Source organism: Aythya marila, assembly GCF_965140915.1.
Source record: "Aythya marila genome assembly, chromosome: 2".
In the NCBI taxonomy this organism is placed as follows: domain Eukaryota; kingdom Metazoa; phylum Chordata; class Aves; order Anseriformes; family Anatidae; genus Aythya; species Aythya marila.
Window position 1 is genome coordinate 24,988,303 of NC_139043.1, and position 15,462 is coordinate 25,003,764.

General features: G+C 38.1%; 1 protein-coding gene across 2 annotated transcripts in view; it reads right to left on the minus strand.

The window, feature by feature from the left end:
• Positions 1 to 15,462, minus strand: part of CDK6 (cyclin dependent kinase 6) — a 142,297-nt gene that overhangs the window by 73,644 nt on the left and 53,191 nt on the right. Inside the window, exon 4 of one of the 2 annotated variants that reach the window (XM_082754390.1) lies at positions 11,970 to 12,137. The exons of the other annotated variant lie outside the window; for it this stretch is intronic. Coding sequence (XP_082610516.1) covers positions 11,970 to 12,137 — 168 coding nt within the window. The remainder of the gene's footprint in view (positions 1 to 11,969; positions 12,138 to 15,462) is intronic. 2 annotated transcript variants of the gene reach the window in all.

The window sequence follows — 15,462 nt, forward strand, 5'->3', positions numbered from 1 at the left end:
TTTGGATCTGCTCAACGTGATCTACTGCTAACAACCAAGGTGGAAAACAACATTAGAGGTGTAATAAGGTGTAACAATAATACTTTTAAGTAAGGATAGTAATTTTAGATGTTAATAGCCATATTAAATATGTACTATCACTTTTTTTCTGAACCAGAGCTAAGGGTAAAGACCAAGAGCTAGCTGAAGGCACATCTCTGTCTATACATTGCTCCAAAAATTATTTCTTCTTCTTGATCAACAATAAGGTAGCTATTCAGATGGCAGTTTTCCATGGTTACATTCTCACATGGAGCCCTCATGGTGCAACTTATATCTGTGCTAAATCAAAACAAACAAACAAAACAAAACAAAACAAAACTCTTCTGCTTCCTAAGCAAAAAGTTCCTACTCTTGTTATTCCTCTTTTAAATCTACAGCATGACCTCAGAACAAAATCAACACAAATTTGCATGTTTGCTTTTATTGCATGTGATTTTTTCTCCTATACCTATGAGCCCTAGATTCACTGCTCATGTTTTGTAAGGCTAGTTAGATTTTGTTTGTTTGCTTGTTTGTCTTTTTATATTCCGCTATTTGTCACTCAGGCTCAGCAAATGACCCTATTTCAGATCAATCTGAATTTTAACATCACATATGTACTGTGTCTTCAAACAGTATGCAGTCATTCTTTTTGATTTTCCTAACTGGAAAGCTACTTTAAGACATCTGTGTCATTCCATAGTTGCCCTGGAGAGCTGAACAACTTGCTGACTGCAAACCAATTGTCCACAAATCACTTCTTCCATGTTAATCATGAGTTTGAAGGCTATTTCCATAGACTGTCTATGTAGAACAACTTTGTCTTGAATTCACTACAGGAAATAGAGACGGCAAAATCCAAAGCAATAATGAGCTCACCCACTGCTTTAGCTGTTCTGTCTTGCACTGGAATTCTACCCGCTCTGTTTTCAAAATTATTTTTTCCCGTTTTGCAATGGATAACTTCTGTGTGCACTTGAGAACAACTAGATTTTTTATTTTCAAATCTCCTACTTTTTAGCATGTCTCATCTAGTAACTAATTTATGGCCTTTCTACACTTTTTGTAGAGCAAGTTATACATATTAATAGCCCAGTTTCTACTACTGCTGTTCATCTGTCTGACTTAGACAAAACTGAAGCTGCTGTGTGCACCTGCAAGGTCTCACTTTCAGTCCGGAGGAACTGAAATTGCATATATATTGCATCCAAATGCAATTTATTGGATCACTATTTCCTATTTCATTCTGCCTATTAAACATAGAACTCTTCTTCTAGAGTTTCAGACAAGCAGTTTCTGTGGCAGCTGCATCACCTGATTCCTTTCAGAAGGGAAATATTCAAGGTTCATGGTAAATCTCACAGATCCCCACCATGTATTTTGGCTTCTTTGATTGCAATTTTCCATCACGGCTAATGTATCCTGTCAGTCTCCATGTCTCTGTGTCAGAAGAATGCAAATGTCTTCAGGTCTCCCTCTCTTCTTCCTCTCTCTAGCTCTTGGTAGTATTCAAACCCACTCAGGTCAACACCTGTCCTTTACTTGTATATCATGGCTTGATAGCAGATAGCTGAGGCCAAATATGAATTCTGAAGCACCATCAGAGCTGGGCTACCTAGAAAGGCTACCAGAAATGTTCCTTTCTGTGCCTTTTTCTCACCATTGCACCATACAGGGCACAATGCTAAGGTCAGCTCCCACTGCTTTTCATTCAGTAGGCATTTGTATTACTTGAGCTGGGAAAATGTAAGTTTGCAGGATGCACACTAAGTAAAAAAAACGACATACAGTGTCTCCTGTCTGGTTCATTTTCACATCCAGGTGTTCACTTTACTTCCACAGTAGCCTGTTTCTGCTTACTTTCACATGATGATTTTTCAGTTCAAGTCCTTGTTGCAGGTTATTTCTGTCAGCCAGTTCCAAGTTCATCCAAGCTTTTCTGGCATCCTGCTTTTATCCAGGCTTTTCTGATCAGGTTTTTAGCAGTCAGGTTGGTTGTCATTCATAGATATGTCTTGCCAGATCTATTCCTTTTCCAGATGGGGAATGTTGCAACCAGACTTCCCAATCCATCTGGACTTTCTCAACTTGCTGTCCTGACAAAGATTCCATTTTTGCCTTCAGATCATCTTTCACCCCAACTTGGGAAACTTCCAGGTCGCTTTTTCACTTTGGTGAAGTGTCTCTCTGATTTATATCTCATTTTAATTCTTCGCACTCTCATGCTAGGCTTTATTTTGATGGTAGCCCCCTTTTGTTATGTTCTATGAAATAGAACATGATTTATTCTAGCTCATCACAATACAGCTAAGTTGCTCACCATTTTTATCTTTGCAAAATGATTTCACCCTAACATTTAAGCCAATCCATCTGACCTGCTTAAAGCTGTTTCCATTCAGGGTGGAGCTCACAAAGGGTATCTCTGTTAAATTTGACTATATAATGCACATAATGTCTTGAAGGGGCAAATACAGAGAATCAGTCATCAAGAACAACAGAAATTCAATAAACTCTGTCTCAGAATAAGTTAAATTACTTGCCTGTGCTGGTCCTACTGTAGGGTACTTCAGAATCTCACTACTTGTTTCCTAACTTCCTGACTATATTAATTTAATGCTACTTCACACTAACTAGTTCATATACCAACTTTGTTCTTTTACTCATGTTCTCCCTCTCTGTCTCCTTACTGACATTTTAGATACCAATTGTATTTACTGTCATAAATAATTTATTAAATTAAATCAGTGTTTTCTTCTTGTCTCACAGAAAACGGTTTCCCCTTTCTTGGTCAGTAGACAGCAATCCATCCTTCCCTGTGCCTGTACTTGTCCCATATCATTTCTCTGAGGCACAGAGAAAACAAACAGCACACAGTATTCTTGATGAGGTCTGTTCAAGTAATTTGTGTTGTAGCATCAGTATTTTCTCATCTGTAATAAAGCACACTACATCTAACAGTCTAAATTTCCATTTGCTCTTTTTATGCACCAGACCAGTGACTCACAGGCTGCCTGTGATCCTTGTTGCTCCTTACTAAGCTATTGTTAAATCCCCAAAGCTGACCACCTTCAGTTAGCAGGTTAGCTCACTTTCTAGCTTGCAATTCTTTTAGTGTAACATATTTTCCTCTTCATTTATCCACTTGATTCTAAAAGACAGTAAGTCTAGAGAAATTCAGATTAATTAACTGATGCCCTATACTGTACTGAAATCTGGATAAGCTAGGGCTATTATACAGTTTAGCAAGTGAGTTATCTTTTCACTTTTTGTGGGGAATAATGTATGCAGCAATATGTAATTGATTTCTCTAATGCAGGAAGCCAAATACAAGGCCTTGGACATCTGCTACCATTCAGCATACAATAACAAAGAATATAATGGAGTTAAATTAAGAATGGGAAATGGAAGGCTGGACATCAAGGAAACTTTCTGAGAGTGATTATATAGAGGTTTTGGAACAGGCTCCCATGGGAAGTGATGGAATCCCTATTTCTTGGCACATTTAAAGTTAACATGGGCAAAACATTAGAAATGACATAACAGAGAACAATCTTGCCTGACTCAGAAAAAGACTGGATGATTTCATGTTTCTTCTGATTTTGAGCTCTAGAATTCCACACCAGTGACACTGGACAAGTACTAAGTACTGATAGGCTAAGGGAAATTTCCTCTGGTGTACCTGTGCAAGGGAATTTTCAATTAGAAACAACTCCTACAGCAGGACTTTGGGCAGTGTGCAGAGAAAATTTATGAATAGTTCCCTGAAAAACATGTCAGCAACTCATTTTTATTGTATGTAAAGCCCTAGGAGCATTTCCATCAGCAGTGCACAGATGCCTGCCTTCACTCTGGAATAGCACACGTTCGAAGGGGAGTATGCTATTTTCTCTGCTCCTCTTCCTTCAGCCATCTCACATTCAAGTATCCGACAGGCCCATGCCTGCTAACCCTGTGTGCTCTGATAAGAGCATAACCTGAGGCTGTGTTTTAGTGTTTCAGGATGGTTTGAAATTATGTGGGAACAGTTTTGTAAATACACAGGGAGAGACCTTGTCAAACAATCAAATTGTTTTTACAATCCAACCCACTCAATTATCTCTGGGAGTAGATGTAAAAACAGACCCGCTTAAATCAACAGAAAAATAGTACAAAGAAGATGTAAATCACTGGGTGGGGGAAATGCACCACATATTTTTGTATCTGAAAACAGAAGATAGAAGTGAAGTCCGACAATAGCAGAATGCTCTTTTATAATGTAGAGAATCACAGAATGGCTGAGGTTGGAAGGGACCTCTGGAGGTCATCTGGTCCAACCACTGCCAAGCAGGATCACCTAGTGCATGTTCCATGGGATGGCATCCAGGCTGGTTTTGAGTATCTCCAGAGAAGGAGACTCCACAGCCTCTCTTGGCAACCTGCTCCTGTGCTCTGTCACCCTCACAGTAAAGAAGTGCTCCCTCATATTCAGCGAGAAATTCCTGTGTTTCGGTTTCTGCCCGTTGCCTCCTGTCCTGTTGCTAGACTCCACTGAAAAGAGTCTGACCCCGTCCTCTTGACACCCTTCCTGAAGATATTTATACACATTGGTAAGATCTCTTTTCCAGGCTAAACAGGCCCAGTTCTCAGCCTGTCCTCGTACGACAGGTGCTCCAGTCCTCTAATCATCTTCGTAGCCCCCCTCTGTATTTGTTCCAGTAGCTCCATATCCCTCTTGTACTGGGGAGCCCAGAACTGGACACAAGACTCCAGGTGTGGCCTCACCAGGGCTGAGCAGAGGGGAAGATCACCTCCCTTGACCTGCTGGCAACACTCTTCTGAATGCAGCCCAGGATCCCGGTGGCCTTCTTGGCCACAAGGGCACATTGCTGACTTGTGGTCAGCCTGCTGTCCTCCAGGATTCCCAGGTCCTTCTCCGCAGAAATTACATACTTTAAGTCGGCACTGTGTTACTAACTATATCTATGGAATCTTGTTAAGTGAAAAAAAAAAAAAAAAAAAAGAAAAAGAGAAAAGAAAATAAAGAGACAAGACAAGAAAAAAGCATTTCATTTTATCTTCGCATCAACATCTGAAGGCCTATTCACACTGAGTACTTTTTTTTTTTTCTTCTTGCACTAAGGGAACTGCACTGATATAAAACAATGCCAAATTTTACTCAAAGGTAGCAAGGGAATGCCTCACAAAAGCAGAATTAAGAGGAACCCCAAAATTATCAGGCATCAGATGAAAAACAAAGAGCTTTTCTTTCTGTATATGTTAACTACAGCCAATAATATAAGTCGTTCAAAAATGAACTAGATGAAATCACAGAAGATGGGTACTTTAGCAATTATTAAAGACCACAATTGAGAGTGAATCTCCAGAATGGGAAATTGCTACATTCCTGATTGCTGGAAGCTGGTTACTTACTCTTACTCTCCTTCCTAAGCATCCTCTGTTGGACACTATCCTTTGATAATGAGCACAATAAACCTTTACTCCAGCAGCCCAGCAGAAACCTCCTTTGTTCTAATATGAATTGTGCTAGGAATTCTACCATTTCTTCTTTTATTTATTTTATTTTTTTTCCCACCATCACAAGAAAGATTTATTCTGCAAGGTTGCAGTGGTGCAGCTGCTGGGCTGCAAAACGTGCTCAGCTCAGTGTGGACAAACTCTGTAATCACATGAGATGTATTCTAATGTTGCAGCTCTGAAAAGCTTTTTGGCACAGGAGACATTCTCATGTGGAGCCAATTTACTTGTTTACTGTAAAATAATTTACTTTCTTTGAAAGATTAAAAGATAGGCTTTTTATGGTTCATGATAAACCTGGGCCTGAATCAGAGCAGAGGGTTGCATTCTCTGCATTCCTAGCAGGTCTCAAGGGTGAGCTGTGGCATCAGCTGTGGAGGAAGAGCACAGAGCCCTGAACTCAGGCCTTGGCACCTGAGGGTAAAAAATGCTTCAGAGATACCCTTAGAAGTTTTCTTAGAGTCAGTTACCATAAGAGCCTTAAATGAACCAGTAACTGGTTCATCTAACATCTTCAAAACAGAGTAAGTCAGCGTGAATTGTGAGGTTTTGAAAAACATTTCCGCCTTTGAGTTAGTTTAGTTATTCGAGTCCTCAGCTGAAGACTTCAGATGTGGTTTCATAACTGACTCCAACAAATCTAAGACTGTGGTATCTATGGAGTGGATGACCCCATCCTTCTGCTCACACTGCCCTGTGTCAGTGCTTTCACTCACGTGGCCGTGCAGTGATTTGCATCCACTAATCCAACTGAAAATGAGTAACCCCTGTTTATGGGGCTCATTTTCAGTCACACTGCAAGTGCATGACCACAAAGGCAGATGCAAGGGAAGGGATGGAAGCGTATGGCCAAAAGCAGGACTATCCTTTCTGCAGCTGTAGAAATGTTACATCTCTTTATGCTGACTGTGAAATGGCATCCTTAGAATAGTATCTCTAGGATGTGTTTCTAAAAATAACAGCCTTACCATAAATCCTGTCTCACTATGAGCGCTCTTCTAGGCAAGCGAGACTAGTAAGTTTTCAAAATGATCCTATATTATCATTATTCCATTGAACAAAAGCAAGTTCTATTCTAATTTCCTACCTTTGTCCACCTATATTTCTATATTTGCCTTTGATAATATCGTTACATTAAGCAATCTGTTTGTTCATTGTTATTTTCATATAAATCCGAACTCTCTTAGTGAACATCTGATCTGAAGTCAATGTAAGTATATACTGAATTTTTTTCAGTCAGCTGCAGACTTCATTGTCAATGTGCCGATAATGATTTTCATTCTTAAGATGGCTCCAGAGATAAATGACTCATTTTATGTGATGGAAATAACTTTCCTATAGGGTGTTTGGGAAGATGCAATAAAGCTTCCTTCAGTTATCCAGATGTTAAAATATCAGGGAAATCCACTCATTTCTTCACAAAGCCAGATACATGGACATTCTATGCAGTGCTCTGTATTAGTAGGGAAGACAGATTTTCCTTAAATAAACCAACCAATTTAATCGTATTGCATTCCTAAATAACCACAACCTTTCAGCAGCACTCACAAGCTCAACAACACATATTTTGATCCTCTGGCTGGCTGGCTGTGACTCATTTTCCTTTTCAGGGACATTTGGGTGGACTGGAGAAATGCGCCATGAGGAAAGAACTTAAGACTGGGGCTCAGATCTAAGGTGATGTGCTTCCTCATACCAGTGAAGGCCCAGTGCATACCAAAACAGAGTCAATTCCACCTGTCTGAGGGAGGCAGACTTATATTCTTATCAAATTCTGTATGAGATGAAGCCTAGTGTCACTGTACTGATTCCATTAGGGCACTCTTTAATACATCCCAGATTTTGCCTCTGATTTACCAGAAGCAGGTGCTTAATTAATTCCCATAGGTCTACTCCTATGTTTGATGCTACCTGTGAGCTTTAAGGAGATTGCTGAATCAGGCCCAATGAAGGCATTAACCTAATGCAACTTAGGTTAAAGTTGTATTGAAACAGACTTCAGGTTTGCTGGAATGTAGCCAGCAGATGAATGGACTATGCAGGCTGTATTACATTATTACATACACATAAATATTTGGGTTTTGGGAAGCATAGCACCATAAAAAGGTAGCTGAAAAAAAAAAAAAAAAAAAGAAAAAAAAAGATCCAAAGCAAAAGAAACTTCTCTGTGCTGTTTTCAAGCTCTTAACTATTGTATTAGCTCAGATGAGAGTTTACATTCACATTATTTACTAACAGGTGGCATTTATTAGTATCTTACAACGCCACAGTGGGCAGAAACCAGGAAAGCACTCACTCCTCTTTGGAAGAGCTTTTTTTCTATCTTTTTGTTGTTGTTTTTGTTGCTGTAACTAATTTATACATTTATTTTTACAAAGTAAGCCCAGTTAGTGAAAATTATTTTATGCTCCCTTGCTACTATACCAACAAAATGAAATCCAAGTTCCTGCATGATGTGACATGTAAACCATTTGTGCAGAAGTGACTGCCAGGAAATGGATGGAAAGTTTTTATCCTGAAGAAACACTCAAATAAAATGCTAGCGTAATCTAAAATTATTCACTGACAGTAACTGCGGGATTTTTTGTGTTTTCTCTTTTTAATTATCAATTTAGCTGAGCTTAGTATTCAACAGTTTAGGACATCAGCAGAAAAAGCGATGTGATTCCCTTCTGATGTTCAGTAAATCTGAAAACAAGTTGTTGTTTTTTTAAAAGGAAGACATAAAGAAATTTTGTTTGCATTTCATGGGAAAAAAACATCAGTATTGCTGCCATCTAAGGTAAAGCACACATGTTTTCAAAGAAAGTATTATGAACGTGTTACTAACATTTTGCCAGTTTCACTCAGGTCCTTTAAGGCACATCACGATTTCAAGGCTGGACATCTTCAGCTCCACCTAGATGCTGTGATCATGACTGCGTGCACTTATCTCCGCATTCTGCTGCGCCTCAAGTCAGCTTCATTTCCTTTCTTTAAGGCAGTTAGAAGTCAACACAGAATAGAGAAATGGTTTATTTCTCTTTCATGATGTAACTTCAAATTTTCAAGACGGCCACTTGTTACTTTGTTGAGAGAAAGTTAAAATCAAGCATCCATTTTTCGGGACCAGTAAAAAAAGTGATAGTTCATTAACTTTTGCTATCAAACTCTAACATTTCAGTCACATCAATCCACTTCTTTCCTGTGAAGCTTCTCTGTTATCACAAAGCCTATTCAAAATTTCCCCAAGGGCCAAGACCAGTACTTGAAAAGGAGCCTAACTTTGGATGAAACCGAAAGCGTGCTCTATTATCCACCCTCTGAGCCTCCCCCCACCCCGACCTCATTCTTTCTCTAGAAGCTGTTATTTCAGACCTGTATCAGTTCTCAGTCTGACCACAGCTGGGAGCAGTGATCTCCACCCTGCCCCCCCAAGCATGTGTAACATTAGTTTGAATCTTTTATTCATTCACTGAAGTATCAAGAGGTCTCTTTAAATGAGAGCAGCACGACCAGATGACTGGTCGGCCAGAAGGATTCTGCAGTATTGTAGAAATAACTGGCTGTCAGAGGGAGACTGCTTTGAAGTTACCACTTGCAGCACCCAGAGTACCAGGGTTGGATCAGTTTTTACTGGATTACTTTCATGGCAAGCTCTTTTTGTCTCATCTGAAGAGTTTCTTTGTGAGCAAAGAATGAGGATGCATCTTGGGAATGATCTGATACTTCAAAAGATGTTTCTTGTAGTTTATCTTGCAGTAAGCTTCTCTTGTGAAGGAAATGCTGCAGAACCCTTCTATTGATCACAGTGATAGCACATGCAATGTGCCTCTTCTCATTGGGCTGTCTGCAGTATCGTATTTCAATAAAACTCCAAAGAAAATCCGTGCAAGCTAGGAGTTTTTATTAATTGACATATGTTTAGATATGTGCTCTCTTTTATAAGGCAACATTTTTCCTGTAAACACTTCAAAACAAATCTGATCCTGCTGAAGTATACCCACTGTCTGGCAAGGAGCTCCAATTTGGATTTCATTTGGGAAACAATAAAGTCAAGAATATATTTATGTTTCAAAAACAGAAGACTTTTTTATTATTATTATTAAAAAAAAAAAACTGTATTGCATTTTAATGGAGGAAAAAGGAAAGAAAGCAAGCAAGCAAAAAAAAAAAAAAGAATCAGCACACCAAAGCAGCTAGCCAAAGATAAAAGTTGCATTCAGAAAAGGAAAACTCATGGCCTAACTGGGTCAGCTACTACACATTTAGTAAGTTTCTAACCACTACTTGTTCTGTAAGAGCAATGAAGACTGACATTTCAAACCACACTACATTATCACATTGCAAGTAGGGGTCCCCTTTGGTTACTATGCACATATACAACAGTTGGTTTTGAAGGTGTTAAACACTAGGCATTCAAAAATAATACATTTTAAACTTAAAAAGACATTATTTTTCTTAGGCCTGCTGTCAACATGAAAATTGTATTGGCACTCTGATTTTGCTCATAGCTTTTATTTTTAAATAAGAAAATAATAGTAGAGTAAGTTCTAAGTGTGAAAGCCATTATCCAGGCCTACATCCATACACTTTATTTGGCCTTGGTGGCTGAACAATTTTAATACTCTCTAGCACAGCTGCAATTACAACTGCATGATTGTGGTAACACAGTGCTAACTTGCATGTGGACGACCTCAGCCTGAAGAACTCTTGGTCGCAGCAACGCTAAGGGTGCTAGTGAATGGGTTTTGAAACACCATTTCTAGCTCCCAAGTGTTAGGTACTTGAATATATGTGCATCTTTCACAGAGAAATTCTAGCAATGTTCTCATCCAAGCTGGCCTTAGTCTGGTTTCGCCTTAGTAAATATATCAGTATGTATCAGCACTGTATTTCTGGGTCTTTTGACACACCTTTGACCCTATGCAGGCTACATGGTCATATACAAATGTCTCCACAGTTTTGTAGATGCTTTTTCATCATCTTTTGCAGACCTATTCCAAAACACCCTGCTGGCAGCCTTAGAGAACTCCAAAGTTTTAGATTAAAGAATTTTATGGATCAATAGAAATAATCATTGAAGCTGTTACTGCTTCTGACTGACTACCAGGAAATGAAAAATTACAGCAATTCAGGAAGAACTCTTCTCTCCTTTTCCTCAAAGGTCTGTTTTGAGTTACAACATAATCAATCTTCACTGACCTCAGCTGAGAGATTCTTTCAGCTTTGGATTAGGCTACATCCTACAGGCAATGAAAAAACCCAACCCTAAAACACACGTTTACATATGCTTTGTGTGAAGAGAATACTTTCCTATGTTTAGCAAGATGTTGATACTGTTTTCTGTTGCTTCCTTCCTTTGGTCCTGCTGAAGCCAGAACCCAGGATGTCATTGTTAGTTCACAGACCAGTGATGAGACTCTTACAGTAACTAATAATAACAACGGATTGCTTTTTACTAATGTGAGCCAGGCTAATTGCTATGGTACAATGTAAAATGCAAAGTGCACTCCTTTCAGTTTCCTTTCTCAGCAGTATTTCCTTTCCTGTCTTTAGCATAAGTGATACTGCCATGGCAGTTTTGATACTCAGAACAGAAAATTGAAAGAAAAATAATAATGACCAAGTAACAAAACCAAATGACATCCAACATGTGTGTGGCATCGTTACTCTTCAATACACCTCAGATGTACTGTGCCAAGCTAACAGCAGCTGGTTCCAGAGGCAGGGCCAGTAAGTGTGGAAATGGTGTCAAAAAGTAAGGAGCTGGCAGAGCTTTCCTACCAGCTAATGCAGGAGAGGGCCAGACCTTCTGGGACCGAGCTCTGGTCTGAGCCAAGGACAACCTGGAGAGCTCCTGGGAGAGAGGCAACGGTGTCAGGTGGCCTAGAGATACTGGAGGTGCTCTTTAACAGCTGGCTTGGGGAATAGCTGTGATTTTGGCTGCCAGGTCCAGTTGAGCGGTCTCCAGGCACAGTTCTATTTGGAACCAATTGCTGACATATGGGACCAAGCACTGAATCCATAATCACAGAGATGGAAAATCAGAGGCATGACAGTGTGGCATTTTCAAAAGTATCTGTATATTTTTTCAGGCAAGACTACCTGAGCATCAGCAAACAAAATTGATAACTTTTCACCCTCTGTTTTTAATGTGCAAAACCAGACAACATCACAACAGAAGCAAGACCCAGAGAACTAGGGGTTTCAGAAAACTAGTGCATACCTATCCTTCAGTAATCAGTCATGATTTAATTTAGAACTAGTAATCAGTAATCGATTACTTTTACAAAGTAACCACAACAACGTCAGTCCAGGTCGGAAAGCAATAGTTTTTACAGACTCAAGCAACTTAGAAGAGATGGTTTTAGAAGCAGAGTTATAATACAGGACCACAGGGACTAAGGCATACTGCTGCATTAAAAGAAAACCAAAAGCCTCCAGAAACTTACCACTGAGGTAAGAGCCATCTGAAAACTGTAGATTCGTGCAAGGCCAAAGTCAGCTAACTTTATCTGCCCGCTGCTGGTTACAAGGATATTTTGGGGTTTCAGGTCCCGATGCACCACACGATGTGAATGCAGAAAATCCAGTCCCCGAAACAGCTGAAGCATCATATCCTAAATATAAGTAAGAAATCAATATGCAATTATCAAGACAAGGCAAACAAGTAAACTCCCTGCCATAATCTGCAAAACTAATTTAAGTAAGTATTGACCTGAATATGTACACAGAAGATAAAACCACCTATTAATATAAAACACACAGGATGTTGCTAGAACCAGTTGACTTGAACAGGTGTACTTATCGAGTTAATGTATTGTTTCTAGTTGAATTAGTTGAGGTTCATTGATAAAAGTATAAAGGCTGGTCAACACACTTAAATAGCAAAAGCATGTCTGTAAAACCCAGGACAACTTTGAAAGAATGCTGTCCTAGTAAGAAAAATACATTGCAGCTTACGGTTTTTGCATCTGACAAATGTCTGCTTTGTCCTGCCCCAGTGAAGTGAAATCTTATCATTCACTTCAATAGGCACAGGATCTGTTTCAAACCGAAAAGCTAATTAAATGACAGTTTTGTCAGAATTTAATGTTACAAAGGGGAAAAAGTTCACTTGATAAAACCTGTTCTATAGAATATACTGAAAAGGACAGAAATTACCTTTGGATCAAAGTTTAGCAGTAAATCAGTGTAATAATCATAAGTAACCATTCTCATTTGGCTTTCTATTGTGTTACAGTGATGCAATTTTTTATTACATTTCCACAGCTGAAGGAACCATTTAATCTGTACTCATGATTTCAAATTAATCTTAGTAATGGGAAAGGAATGAACCAACAGACTCAAAGCTAGAAATCCCCAGAATTCCAAATTAGAAGGATACTGTCAACTTGAAAATTGTATTTGCAAACCAGACAGTTACAAGGGGATGTTGCAAGAACTAAAAAATCAAAAGGGATATAGAAAATGTTTATTTTCCTTGTGCACTTGACTTGAGTTTGTAAAACTCAGTCCTGTGTTTATGGTGACATATGTGCTTTCCATAAGCCGTGCAGTAGGCTGTCCGCCAATCCTGTTACTAGCAGTCAAAATGATCTTGAAGAGGTGGATGGCATGAAACATGAGAAAAGGGAAGAAAGGTGAACTGAAGTCAGCACTTTTATTCTTTCTATGGACTCCTCTAATGACCATATCATAGGAACAGAAAAAACCTTGACATTTTTTCAAAAAAATACTCAAAGCACACTATTAAAAGGAATGCTATCTGCAAATGGATTTAAAAAGAACTCAGAATGCTCAACTTCCTAATATTTCTTTAGCTGGATTTATTTTTAAGATACACTATGACATTGCTATATAATTTAATACAAAATTATTACTTTAATGTAATGTCTCCTGATCATCTCTACAGAAAGTGTTATAAAATGGATAAATATTAAAGCTAAAAGCTCTTATCTGACCTCTGATAAAACATAACCATTTCTATATACAGCCTACAACTCTTTCAGACAAACATTATAACAGTGGCCTGTTGATAAAGAGATGAGTTTTGATTTGAAGATCCAGATGATGGAGATACCACCATGAAACTATGGAAGCTGTAAAAACATTTAATTAATTATAATCACCTCTGAAGGATGGTGGTAAACTGAGCTCTACATTTCCTGCTGTCTGATGCCTTTAGCTCCCTTGGCTTCCCCAGATAAAACAGAGATCTGATCATTTTGATAACTAGCATAATAGTGTTTGCTTCTCTAAAACAAATACACAAAAGATATTGAATCCTCTCATGTTCATGATTTCCCTTTACAATTCAGAAATATGTGGAAGAGCTAGGACTAGCTAGAGCTAGGACACAAGTTTTAGGCATCAGTAGAATTAATACATGTTATATTGGGTCATACTGTTCTATTTTAATTTTAATTTTAATTAAGTCCCACAGTCTTTGGATCAGTCTTGAAGAGGTACCGAACATGCTAAGGATATTTAAGCATGTGGTTATCTTAAGTATGTACATAATGAATTCGTGTCTAATTATTTTATTCTAGGTAGACGTATTACCAAAAAAAAAAAAAAAAAAAAAAAGATCTTAAGGATTAGTCATTAGACCCTGGCAAGTCCCTTTTTTTGTGACATTTCTTCATATTATTCATTTGTCAAGAATGTAAACTCATTCCTGCAGTTAACAAACATATCAAGATTTTTTTTTCCTGCGACTCATGCTGTTTCATATTTCCTCCTCAAACACACTGGATGCAGTTCTGCTCTGCTAGTTGCAAGTTGCAAGCAATGTCTTCAGTTTCTAAATTCAGAGTCTTCATCCAGGCATGTGGAAAAAAAATAAAATATTTGAAAATGGAAACTCATATCTCTTTCTGTTCTCCCACAGGACTTGAAAGATGAATATCATTTATTGAAGCTCTGTTTACACACACCAAAGGGGATGTGCAGCAGAAAAGTGGATCAGAAAAGTTGAAATTAAGAAGGCATAAAAATGAAGAATGAAAACTGGGGAAAAAAATGCTGTATTTCCTCTTCTGCGAAATTCAGATTTAGTTCATATAAGCTATCCTCTATTATTCATTCTGGATAGTTGATTATGCTCTTTTGATATCCCTTGTTACTCAATATTATACATAGGAACAAATTTCAATTCACAACTATCATAGAGGAACAGCCCAAAGATTCACATGTGCAAAGAAAGGCATTTTGGTGTAAAAAGACCATTTGCTATTTGCGATTCATTATTCTCCTGTTATTAAATTCTCATCTGTCTAAGAGCAGAAAAACAAACCACACAAGAAGGTCTAATTATTATGTGCTTTAAAAGCGTAATATCAAATTTTGCAGTTCAGAATTTGATATTTGTTTGCATAAATTATTTATTAAAAAGAGTATTAACAAAGTATGAACAAAAGGGAAAAACTTTTTTATCCATAATGAATTGTTAACTTTGTGCTGTCCTTGAGCTTCGTCTAGAATCTGTTTAGGCCTCAGGTTTGGAAATTACTTCATACTCTTAGTAAACTACCTGCAAGAAATATCTAACTCAGTCTTGGCTATGTGTTTTTTTTTGATACTGTAACTACACACACATTCACAATAGGCTGACCTTTGCTAGCCTATTGGATAATGGCTGTAAACATGCACAGGACATATCACTACCTAAATAAATCAGGATAATTCCACTTTGGAAACACATCCATTTTTTATTGGTGATATCCAGCATTATCCCAATTACCAAATCTAGAAACAACAAGAAAGTCTTCACATGAATCAAGGACTAGTGTGTCGAATGTCTTCTGCTGAATGTCTGAAAAACTTTCTCTGGTACCTAGGGATACCATACTTTGGAATTGCAGTTCAAATCATATGTCAAATGCTAATTGAAAAATTATAATTCTACTTGACAAACAAGAATATTCATTCTTTAGCAGATTT